The 11,991-nt window shown below is 51.0% G+C and overlaps 1 protein-coding gene and 1 non-coding gene across 2 annotated transcripts in view; both read left to right on the top strand.

Moving 5' to 3' along the window:
• Positions 1 to 849: 849 nt before the first annotated feature.
• On the top strand, positions 850 to 911 carry LOC126029288 (U7 small nuclear RNA). Its single transcript, XR_007502911.1, has one exon. It is a non-coding gene; the product is annotated as a U7 small nuclear RNA (small nuclear RNA).
• An 8,204-nt stretch (positions 912 to 9,115) lies between these two features.
• SLC12A4 (solute carrier family 12 member 4) overlaps positions 9,116 to 11,991 on the top strand; it is a 28,626-nt gene continuing 25,750 nt past the window's right edge. Inside the window, 1 exon segment of the mRNA XM_049786486.1 lies at positions 9,116 to 9,284. Within this exon segment, the coding sequence (XP_049642443.1) occupies positions 9,170 to 9,284 (115 nt within the window). The 5' untranslated portion in view covers positions 9,116 to 9,169.

Genomic DNA, 11,991 nt, shown 5'->3' with positions numbered 1-11,991 from the left:
GAACCCCGGCATCCCATATGGTCCCTCCAGTCTGCCAGGAGCGATTTCTGAGCCTGGAGCCAGGAGTAACTCCTGAGCACTGCCGGGTGTGACCCCTCCCAAAAAAATGAACATAACTTCTTGTCATTGTGTTCCAATATTTGTTTTTCAGAGAGACACAGTTCCAGGCCGAATTCAGGGGCCTGAATTCTTAAAAGTTGGTTATATAGGGGGCCAAAGAAATAGCATGGAGGTACGGCATTTACCTTGCATGCAGAAGGATGGTGGTTCAAATCCCGGCATCCCATATGGTTCCCCAAGCCTGCCAGGAGCGATTTCTGAATCTAGAGCTGGGAGGCACCCCTGAGCACTGCCAGGTGTGACCCAAAAAAACAAAAACAAAAAAAACAAAAGTTGGTTACATGGTCAGTTTTGAATGGACTTCATCAGCTCATCCAAAAAATGGAGCTCATTTTGGTCTATGGCAGCTGGTATAGTTCCAGTAGTGTCTGACTCACACTTTTGTCCAAGTTTAAGGTATCCGTCATTTTGGATGTTCTCCCAGTCACTACATCTGGGTTCTTGGGGTGCTAAAGGAAGCTTCTACCAACTTGTTGCTTCTGTAGCTTCACCATTTTTTTTTTTTTTTGGTTTTTGGGCCACACCCATTTGACGCTCAGGGGTTACTCCTGGCTATGCGCTCAGAAATAACTCCTGGCTTGGGGGGACCATATGGGACTCCGGGGGATTGAACCGAGGTCCGTCCTACGGCTAATGCTTGCAAGGCAGACACCTTACCTCTAGTGTCACCTCTCCAGCCCCAGCTTCAACAATTTTTCATGTTCCCTCTCCTCATTAGAAAGGTAGAGAAAGTGTTACAGCTCTTTTAGAATTTGTCCAGCAGGCCTTCTGGTTTCCACCGGAAGCCCCCCCCCAAAAAAAAAAAAAAGGTAGAGAAAATATCAGACAAAATTCTTCAAAGTCACATCGTTACGGTCAAAATAATAAGATGTAAAGTTCCAAGCTGACATGGTGACTGAAAGCAACTTCCTTCCTGGTGATAGTACTGACATAAATAGCAGAGGGATGTGGTGGTCATCTTGGTGGTGGCAGGGAACTCAGGTGGTCTGGAGGCTCTGTGAGAAGGTACTGGTGGCTGGTTCTGTGTTAAAAGAATCCACACGGGGCCCGGAGAGATAGCATAGCGGTGTTTGCCTTGCAAGCAGCGATCCAGGACAAAAGGTGGTTGGTTCGAATCCCAGTGTCCCATATGGTCCCCCGTGCCTGCCAGGAGCTATTTCTGAGCAGACAGCCAGGAGTAACCCCTGAGCACCGCCAGGTGTGGCCCAAAAACCAAAAAAAAAAAAAAAAAAAAAAAAAAAAGAATCCACATGGGTGTTAATCGGGGGCGAGCAATGAATTTAGTCCAAGCATTGGAAGCAGAAAACTATGGGCCTCTCTGCACAGATGGTTAAGGGTTTTTTGTTTGTTTTATTTGTTTTTTGGAGTTATTTTGGGCTTTTTGTTTTTTGTGTTTTTGGTTTTTTTGGAGGGGTCACACCTGGCAGCTCAGGAGTCACTCCTGGCTCCACACTCAGAAATCGCCCCTGGCAGGCTTGGGGGACCATATGGGATGCCGGGATTCGAACCACCATCATTCTGCATGGAAGGCAAATTTGCCTTACCTCCCTGCTATCTCTCCGGCCCCTGTTCTTGTTTTTATTTGGTTTCTTGAGCCACACCTAGTGGTGCTCAGGAGTTACTCCTAGCTTGCACTCAAAAATCGCTCCTGTCAGGCTCGGGGGACCATATAGGATGCCGGGGGTCGAACCCGGGTCCATCCCAGGTTGGCCACATGCAAGGCAAACATCCTACAGCTTTGCTATCCCTCTGACTCCCTTTATTTTTGTTTTGTTTTGCTTTGGGGTCACACCCGGTGCTCAGGGGTTACTTCTGGCTCTGTGCTCAGAAGTCGCTCCCACAGTCTGTCCTGTGTTGGCTGCGTGCAAGGAAAATGCCTTACTGCTGTGCTATCGCTCCAGCCCCTCCCTTTATTTATTAATATATTTGTGAAAGCACCATGATTACAAACATATTTGTAGTTGAGTTTCAGTTATAAAAAAGAACACCCGGGGCCGGGCGGTGGCGCTGGAGGTAAGGTGCCTGCCTTGCCTGCGCTAACCTAGGACGGACCGCGGTTCGATCCCCCGGCGTCCCATATGGTCCCCCAAGAAGCCAGGAGCAACTTCTGAGCGCATAGCCAGGAGTAACCCCTGAGCCTCACAGGGTGTGGCCCAAAAAACCAAAAAAAAAAAAAAAAAAAAAAAAAAAAAAAAAAGAACACCCCTCCTTCACCAGTGCAACCTTCCCACCACCAATGACCCCGTCTCTCTCTTCCTCCACCCCCTGCCCGTACTCACGAGCATTCTATTTCTCTCACTCACTACCATTGTCATGATATTTGTTAGTGTAGTTATTTCTCTAACTGCACTCACCACTCTGTGGTGAGCTTCATATTGTGGGCCAGTTCTTCCAGCCTTCATCTCTATTGTCTCTGGGTATTATTACAATACTGTCTTTTATTTTTCTTAAATCACACAGATGAGTGAGACTATTTTGTGTCTATCTCTCTCCCTCTGATTTATTTCACTCAGCGTAATAGATTCCATGTCCATTCATGTATAGGAAAATTTCATGACTTCATATCTCCTAACAGCTACATAGTATTCCATTGTGTATATGTACCAGAGTTTCTTTAGTTGTAGGGTATCTGGATTGTTTCCAGATTCTGGCTATTGTAGATAGAGCTGCAATGAACAGAGGCATGCAGAAGGCATTTTCTTGTTTGTTTGTTTTTAATTTGGGAGCTACACCTGGCAATGCTCAGGGGTTACTCCTGGCTCTGTGCTCAGGAGTACTGAATTCTTGGTGGTCTTCAGGGGACCATATGGGGTACCGGGGATCCAATTAGGTGTGAAAAGGAAAAAAGCTCTACCTGCTGTACTACTGCTCTGAAACTTTTATGAATTTGACATGAACAATTACCACATGTCACCACTCAAGTGCCAAGACCCTCATGTCCACAGTATCTCTCACTTTCAGTCCATGTGTTCACCCCCCCCCTCACTTGGTATCCCGTTTTATAATGTAGGGTCAAGTAGGGTTTGTATGGGGGTAGGTCACACCAGTGGCACTCAGGGATTACTCCTGACTCTGCATTCAGGAATCACTGCTGGCAGATTCAGGGAACTATATGGGAAGTCCTGGATTGAACCCAGGTCCCCAGATAAGTCACGTGCAAGCAAACACCCTACTTGCTGTGTTAAGGTTCCACCTCCATGGGTTCTTTTTTGAGTTGTGTTGGGTGGGGTCAAGGTTGTTAGGAAGATGGGACAGGGAATCCAAGCACAGTGCTGCTCAGGGTCACTTCTAAAGGGACGATGTTGTGTCCAGACCAAACCCTGGTCAAAGCCTGCACTCAGCCCATTGCTGAACTATTTCTGTTATTTAGAGGCCACTCTGGCATTTTATCTGGCTACTTCTGACTCTATATTCAGGGGTTATGCCTGGAAATGCTCAGAGGACCTCATGTGGTATTGAGGACTGAGCTGGGATAAGCAGCATGCAATGGATATATCTTCAACCCTGTACTGTCTTCTGCTCTTCCTTACTATTTATTTGTTTGTTTTTTTTGTTTTTGGGCCACACCCGGCGTTGCTCAGGGGTTACTTCTGGCTGTCTGCTCAGAAATAGCTCCTGGCAGGCACGGGGGACCATATGGGACACCGGGATTCGAACCAACCACCTTTGGTCCTGGATCGGCTGCTTGCAAGGCAAACGCCCGCTGTGCTATCTCTCCGGGCCCCCTTCCTTACTATATATATATATATATATATATATATATATATATATATATATTTTTTTTTTGCTTTTTTTTGCGGGGGAGGTCACACCCAGTGACGCTCAGGGGTTACTCCTGGCTATGCACTCAGAAATCGCTCCTGGCTTGGAGGACCATATGGGACGCTGGGGGATCGAACCGCAGTCCGTCCTAGGTTATTGCATGCAAGGCAAATGTCCTACCACTGTGCCAATGCTCTGGCCCCACTTATTTTATATATATATATAAATATAAATATATATATATATATTTTTTTTTTTGGTTTTTGGGTCACACCCAGCAGTGCTCAGGGGCTACTCCTGGCTCTATGCTCAGAAATCCTCCTGGCAGGCTCAGGGGACCATATCAGATGCCAGGATTCGAACCACTGTCTTTCTGCATGCAAGGCAAACCCCTTACCTCCATGCTATCTCTCCGGCCACACTTATATTCTTATGCAAAATTCAGAGCCAACAGAAGTGTTCATTCCTTCCCATGAATGAATGGGGTATGAGTTCCCAATCTCTCCTTGAGGTCTCAAACAAGGACTAGAAGCCAAGCAGAGGGGCTGGAGAGATAGCACAGTGGTAGGGTGTTTGCCTTGCATGCAGCCGATTTAGGACACAGACTGGTGGTTCGATTCCCAGCATCCCATATGCCCCCCCCCTGCCTGCCAGGAGCAGTTTCTTAATGCAGAGCCAGGAGTAACCCTAAGTGCTGCCGGGTGTGGCCCAAAAACCAAAAAGAAGAAAGAAGGAGGAGGAGGAGGAGGAGGAGGAGGAGGAGGAGGAGGAGAAGGGGGGGGCAGAGAGATAGCACAGTGGTGTTTGCCTTGCAAGCAGCCGATCCAGGACCAAAGGTGGTTGGTTCGAATCCCGGTGTCCCATATGGTCCCCCGTGCCTGCCAGGAGCTATTTCTGAGCAGACAGCCAGGAGTAACTCCTGAGCACCACCGGGTGCGGCCCAAAAGCCAAAGAAGAAGAAGGAGGAGGAGGAGGAGGAGGAGAAAAGAAGAAGAAAGAAGAAGAGAGGAGGAGGAGGAAGAAGAGAAAGAAGAAAGAAGAGAAGGAAGAAGAGAGGAGGAGGAAGAAGAAGAAAAAGAAGAGAAGAGAAGAAAGAAGAAAAGAAGGAAGAAGAAGGAGAAGAAAAGAAGAGAGGAGGAGGAAGAGGAAGAAGAAGAAAGAAGAAAAAAGAAGGAAGAAGAAGAAAAGAAAAGAAGAAAAAAAATAAGCCAAGCAGAAGGCAGGGATATAGGGATATAGCTCAGCTGCTGAGGACTGGCTTACATGTGTAACCCTGGGTCTGATCTTCAGCATGCACACACTCTATACACACACACACACACACACACACACACACACACACACGTCTAGCACAAAATAGGACACATCTCTTTTTGCACACAACTGACGAAACTATTCTCTAAAGAGTTTATCTAAGACTGAGATTTACCTTGGGTTTTTGTTGTTGTTGTTCTTTGTCTTGTTTTGGGGGCTGCACCTGGCAGTGCTTAGGCCTTACTCTGGGCTCTGAGCTCGGCTATCACTCCTGGCAAGCACCAGGGACTATATGGAGTGCTTGTAATCCAACCTAGGTAGGCCATATTGCAAGACAAGCACTCTAGCCCCTGCCCCTTGGAGGTGGGGGAGAATGATTAGTGACTGGAAGGGGGATAGGAGGGATTTCTGGGTTGCAAGGAAAACATTACACCTGGATCTGGATCTGGGTGCTCATTTTGTGTCTTCTACCTAATCAACTTACAGTATGTCAAACTTCCCTTTCCTTTTCCCTCCAAACTGCTGCTTTCTCAATAATCAGGGTGCACACACAAGCCCGGCCATGGTGCTCACAGTTTTAGTGTGCTGCTTGCCTGGACTTGCACTGCAGGCTGTGGTGTTCACCCAGAAGGGAACTTCATAAATTGTGCATGTGGGGATCATGCCCCTTTAATTGCTTGCACACCTGGCTGGTACAGCTGGAATCACAGGGCCAGGCTGCTGAGATCACAGAGCCCAGTTCCCAGACTTAAACAGCAGAGCCTTCAGGCACCAGGAGCCAGACTCTCGCCTTGTGCTTGCAAAACCAGGTGCTCTAAGCCCCTTAATATTCCCTGAACCCTGATCTTCCCTTTTTTCCCTTTTTGTTTTTCTTGAGGATTCATACCCAGTGATGTTCAAAGGCTGTTTTCACTATTGTCCCCAGGTGTCATTTCTGGTAGTGCTCGAGGTGCCATGTGGTGCCAGGATCAAACTCTGAAAGGTTCAGCCCTTTCAGCTTGTTCTCCAGTCAAAAATAAGTTTCTTTCCTCCCTCCCTACTTCCCTCCTTCCCACTCTCACTTTTTTCTCTCTTTGTAGTTGAGTCTTGCTTTATCACTGAACCACATACCAAACCAGAAAAGTTGTTTTCTTTGTTTCTTTTGTTCTAGAACTACACACAATAATGCTCAGGGCTTACTCCTGGCTGTGTACTTAAGGATCAGTCCTGCCACTTGTGAGATAAGCTCCTTAACCCCCAAAAAACAAACAAACAAACAAACAAACAAAAGATCAAAAGAAAATATCTGCCTTGTCTCTTAAATACCTTTTATTTTCTTACTTTTTGCTTTTTGTTTGTTTGGGGGCCACACCCAGCAGTTCGCAGACATTACTTCCAGCTCTGTACTCAGAAATCATTCTTTTTTTTTTCAAACTTTTATTTTTTCGCTCAGGGTTACTCCCTTGCTGTGTGGTCAGAAATTGCTCCTGGCTTAGGGGGACCATATGGGATGCTGGGGGGTTGAACCGAAGTCCGTCCTAGGGTAGCGCTTGCAAGGCAGATGCCTTACCTCTAGTGCCACCTCTCCAGTCCCCAGAAATCATTCTTTTTTTTTTTTTTTTTTGGTTTTTGGGTCACACCCGGTGGTGCTCAGGGATTACTCCTGGCTGTCTGCTCAGAAGTAGCTCCTGGCAGGCACGGGGGACCATATGGGACACCGGGATTCGAACCAACCACCTTTGGTCCTGATCAGCTGCTTGCAAGGCAAACGCCGCTGTGCTATCTCTCCGGGCCCCAGAAATCATTCTTAGTAGGCTCAGGGAACAATATAGGATGTGGGAGATCAAACCCAGGTCAACTGTATGCAAAGAAAATATCCTATTGGCTGTGCCATCACCCTGGTCCAAGTACCTTTATTGTATTTATTTTTATTTCTTTTTTTTTTTTTTTTTTTTTTTTTGGTTTTTGGGCCACACCCGGCGTTGCTCAGGGGTTACTCCTGGCTGTCTGCTCAGAAATAGCTCCTGGCAGGCACGGGGGACCATATGGGACACCGGGATTCGAACCAACCACCTTTGGTCCTGGATCGGCTGCTTGCAAGGTATTTTTATTTCTTGGGCTACACCTAGTGGTGCTCAGAACTCACTCCAGACTCTGCACTCAGGAATCACTTTTGGTGGGATTCAGGGGCCATATGGGATGCCCGGGAATCAAACCCAGTATGCCTGGCTCGTGCCTAACCCATTGTACTATCATTTTTGCCCTCTTTTTAAGTATTTTTGGGGCTATTCATGACATTGCTTAGAAGCAGCATTTTCATACTTGAAATCCAATTTATGATTTGATCAACTCGACCCAAAGGCACCACACCACTCAGGCTCACTCCCAAGCACTGCCAGGAGGTATCTCTGAGCACCCTAGTTGTGGCCCCCAAACCAAACAACTAACAAACAACAACCAAATCACATATTGCAAGCAGGAATGGAGGGAATCGGTGACAGGGCCAAGGATAAAGTGACAGGGCACAAATCCAAGAACCCTGCCAGTTCCTTGCTCCCTGCACTGAAGACTTTGAGAAGTCTGCAGGGGAACACCCCAGAAAGGATGGGATGAGTGTCAGACTGGAGGAGAGGAGGAGTTTGGGAGGGTGGGGTGCAGGGTGACACGCTTCTGCTCTGAGTTTGAAGAAGTGAGAGAGGCTGAAACAGCTGTGCTGGGGCTGCAGCTAGGCAGGTGGGCAGGGCCTTTTGGGCCCAGAGAGAATCCTGGGCTTCCCCCTCAAGTTCCTACCCAGGGCAGGGCAGAGCTGGCAGGTCTGTTTGAAGGCTGCTATAGGGGCAGCACTGAAGGACGTTGTCCAGCTGGGACAGCTGGTCCAAGGTCACCAGGAGCTGCCTCTCAGGATCTCCCACCGCCAGCGGGAGGGCACAGTCTGACTTCTGCGGAATGATTCTAATATTCCAAAATCCTCAAACCCATATAAGGCAGAAAAATGGAGAAGGTTCTCCAGACTTCCCGATAAGTGACCCAAGTAGATGAAGGACTAACTGCTAAGATATTTAAGTTAAGCCAACGAGATAAGTTATCTGTAGCAGCAGAAAGTGAAAGAAAAGCTCGAGACCCGACAAGTACACTTGGATGTACTTGGGTGTAGCTTGGTTACACAGGGAGCCCTGGAAGGTGAGGCAGTAACCAATCAAAAGGCATGAACAGGATTCAAGAGGCCAAGAGGTCGTTTGGAAGAGACATCAGACAAGCCAGGCTTTCCCGGAGGAGGGCAAAGCCTCTGGAAGAGACCAGGAGAGACCACAGTGAGGGTGGCCCCGGGCGGGTGTAGCAGGACCCGACCTTCCCCAGGGCTCCGTATTCCTAGGCGCGGTGGGAGACCGAGCCTGGAAGAAATGGGGGAACCCAGCAGGATGAAAGAAACTTCAGGCTTGTCCAACACCTTCTCGCTCCGAGGGGCAGAAATGCGACTAAGCACCACTAGGCATCAAGCGCTAGAAGGCCCAGGTACCCAGGTACCCCGCGGGGGAATCCTAGAAGAAAAAGCTCCAAGAGAGACAGAATAACAGGACAGCGAATACGAACGTTTGCCTTGCACGCGGCCCGTCCGGGTTGGATCCCCGGCATCCCAACTGGTCCCCCGGACACCGTCAGGAATGATCTCTGAGTTGCAGAGCCAGGAGTTCCCGCTCAGCATCTCCCAAAGACAAACAAATCAAAGAAGAGCCCCCACTCTTAGAAGGGTGCATCCTCCCCTGCTCCTCCCATCCCACCCCAACCATCCCATTCCCTAAGTGCAGCAACTGAGGCCGGGGCCCTCTCCAAGACGGGGGTCCTCCAGCGCCCGGAGCTCGACTCCCAAGTCCCGGGGCCCCCCAGGGAGGATCCGGCCCCAGTCCCTCCTGCTCCCCCGCCCCGAGGGGCGGCCCGGGGGGCGGGCGGAGGAAGTGAGCGCAGCGGGGAGGAATGCGCGCGGGCGGGGCGCCGGGGACGGGGCGCCGGGGACGGGCGAGGGCGAGCGGCCGGGCCGGGCCGAGCCGAGCGCGCGATGCCGCACTTCACCGTGGTGCCGGTGGACGGGCCGCGGCGCGGCGACTATGACAACCTGGAGGGGCTCAGCTGGGTGGACTACGAAGAGCGAGGCGAGCGGGAGGACCCGGACGGTGAGGGCGCGCCCCCGACTGGTCCCAGGCGGGGGGGTGTCCGGCCACGCGAGGCCACGCTCTCGCCGACGCGGCGCACGTCGGGGCGCACCCAGAATCTGGAGCCCCCGGACCCCGGATCCGCTGCTCCCGCGCTCGGACTTGCAGTCAGTCCCAGGGCCGCTGCGCCCTCCGGCCGGGCTTCTTCTCTCTTCCCCGCCCCAGCTCCTCCCTTGCGGGCCGCGGGCGTGGGCTGCAGACGTGGCCACCCGAATTTGGGCTCCCGCCGGGCCACCCTCCACCCTAGATCGGAATCCCGTTTCCTTTGCTTCTTCCTGTAAACCAGTCCCAGACCCGTTTCTCCGAGTCCCCTGCGGGGTCCCTTCTCTCCATCTCTTGGCAGGGAAGACGGGGTGCGTGCCAAAGGGACCCTGTGAGCGATGATGCCAGTTGAGATCTTTGGGACTGTCCGTGAGCATCCCTGGCGCGCTCGCGGGAACCAGGCTGTCTAGACGCATGACTTCACTGTGTTAGCTGGATCCTCCCAGGAGGGGTGAAAGGTAGCCCGCTAGTCAGTCCCAGGGGAGCCAAACCCGGTGTCAGACTCTGCGCCCTGACTCGGCCTGGGTGTGAAAGTTGGGCCAGAAGTATGTCCGTCCTTTCATCTCCGGGTATGTGCCTCCTCCCACCCTAGAAGACCCTCCCCAGATGCTCTCACCAGGGTAGTTGTGGAGGCCCCATGACTAAGAACGGGTACCAGCAGGTGTGCTTATGCAAATGTGTGACTGCCAGGAAGCATATTCTCTTGGCAGTTAATGACACCTATCAGTGATGCAGGATATGATTTCTGTGGCCCCTGGACCTACTTCCTAGCCTACTCTACCTGGCCATACTCTGCCGGTCTGTGCCCAGGCCTGGGGTGCGATGGTCTTGGGCCCAAAGATGAAAGGTCATTCCCAGTGGTGCTCGGGGCTCACCCACGGTGAGGAGTCACTGGAAGTGGTACGTGGGGCTCATCCAATAGAGAGGGGGTCATTCAGTGGTGCTCGGGGCACTGGAACTCTTCCTGACAGGACTGGGCGATGAGTGGGTTTTGATTCTGGATCTTTATCTTTATCTGGATCTTTATCTTGATCAAGAACCCTTGATTCTTGAGCTCTGTCCCTGGCCCTTGGTGATGTGATATCGACCTGACTAATGGGTCCATGCTGGTGACTTGACTAAGGTCACCCATGCTAGTGAGGGGTATGTCCCCAGTGATGTGGATTTTGTTGTTTGTTTGTTTTGGAGCAACACCCTGCAGCTCTCAGGGGTTACTCTTGGCCTTGAGCTCAGAAATCGCTCCTGGCAGGCTCAGGGGACCATATGGGTTGCCAGAGATCGAACCCGGATCAGTCCGGGTCAGCCACAAGGGATGTGTATATCTGTGTGTGTAGAGGAGACAGGACCGAGGCAGCAGCTAGATGGAGACGGAGATACTTTCTGGCTTGCCCTGCGGTGCACCTCTCCTCCTGGTCAGCCCTGAGAGACTTTCTTCCCCAGTGGCTTTGAAGGGCTGCCTCCTGGGGAATCCCTGTGGCCAGTGGGCAAGCAGAACCCAGCATTGGCCCCGCCCTGGCTTCTCCCAAGGGGCCTGAAGTCACATTGGCTCCATCCTCCCAGGTCCCTGTGGGCTGGTCAGCTCCTCCCACCAGTCCCCCTCCTCCTCCTCTTCCTCCTCTCAGCCAGATCTTGACTTCGTCTTCGGGATGGGGGACACTCTGCGCGCTGGTGAGTATGAACTTTCTTGGTGGGAACATAAGAGGGTTGGGGACACGAATGATCCTCAAAATCATCTCTTGGGCTTTCTCAGCCAGTTACCTGAATCCCAAAGCCCACTCTGAGGGGCAAAGCTCAGCCTGTTTACCCAGTCCACAGGGCACCTATAAATAGTGTGGAAGGTTCTGGAGGGGGTCCCATGAGCACAAAGGTGAGGATTGTCATCGGTCACCACCTGCTGCTGGCATGGGCACCCATACTTCTCTCTTATCAAAGTTCCCCAGGCCCATGTTATGCTTTGGGTTCACCAGGGGGCTCAGGTGGTATCTGGGCACCTTCAGCCTGCTAGGCAAGCCCAGACCTGCCCTGGGATTTTTCAAATAGCTGAGAGCAATACAGACATCCGGTGACCACTTAAGACACCCCCATTCCCACAATCCCCTCTGTCCTAAGCCAAGGCTTTGGGGAACCCTACAGAGTGCCTGCTGGGTGTCTGGCACCAGACTTTTCCTCTCCAGTGCACCTGGGCCAGCTGAAGAATGGGAAAGATCAAGAGAGCACAGAAAAGCCAGCAGATATCCCTGGGGAGGGTGGCAACTAGCTGCCAGCACATCTAAACAACAGCAAACTTTATGCTTCTCTAGTTCAAGACTTGTGTGCTCTAACCTGGGGTGGTCTTGCAGTGCCTGAGCCCAGAGTTAAAGTTGGGAACCTGTCGCTCAACTTCCACCAGAACTGGCCCATTTCTCTGGTGATGTTTCCTTGGGATCTCTCTGAACCTTCTTTCCATTTTCTGTAAAGGTATGTGATAGCTTAGGGGATAGTGCTGGAGAACTCTAGGCATCCAGTCATCCCTTCATTCTGGAGTTATGCCTGAAGAAACCGTAGATAAGACTGAGTCTTAGAGAATCTTAGAGAACCAGAAGAACTTAGGAAGAACTTACTTGACTTTGTGTTTTCTGAAGACTAG

This window comes from Suncus etruscus, chromosome 14 (assembly GCF_024139225.1).
Source record: "Suncus etruscus isolate mSunEtr1 chromosome 14, mSunEtr1.pri.cur, whole genome shotgun sequence".
Lineage (NCBI taxonomy): Eukaryota > Metazoa > Chordata > Mammalia > Eulipotyphla > Soricidae > Suncus > Suncus etruscus.
The sequence above is the reverse complement of the archived record's forward strand: the minus strand, read 5'-3'. Positions and strand labels throughout refer to the sequence as shown.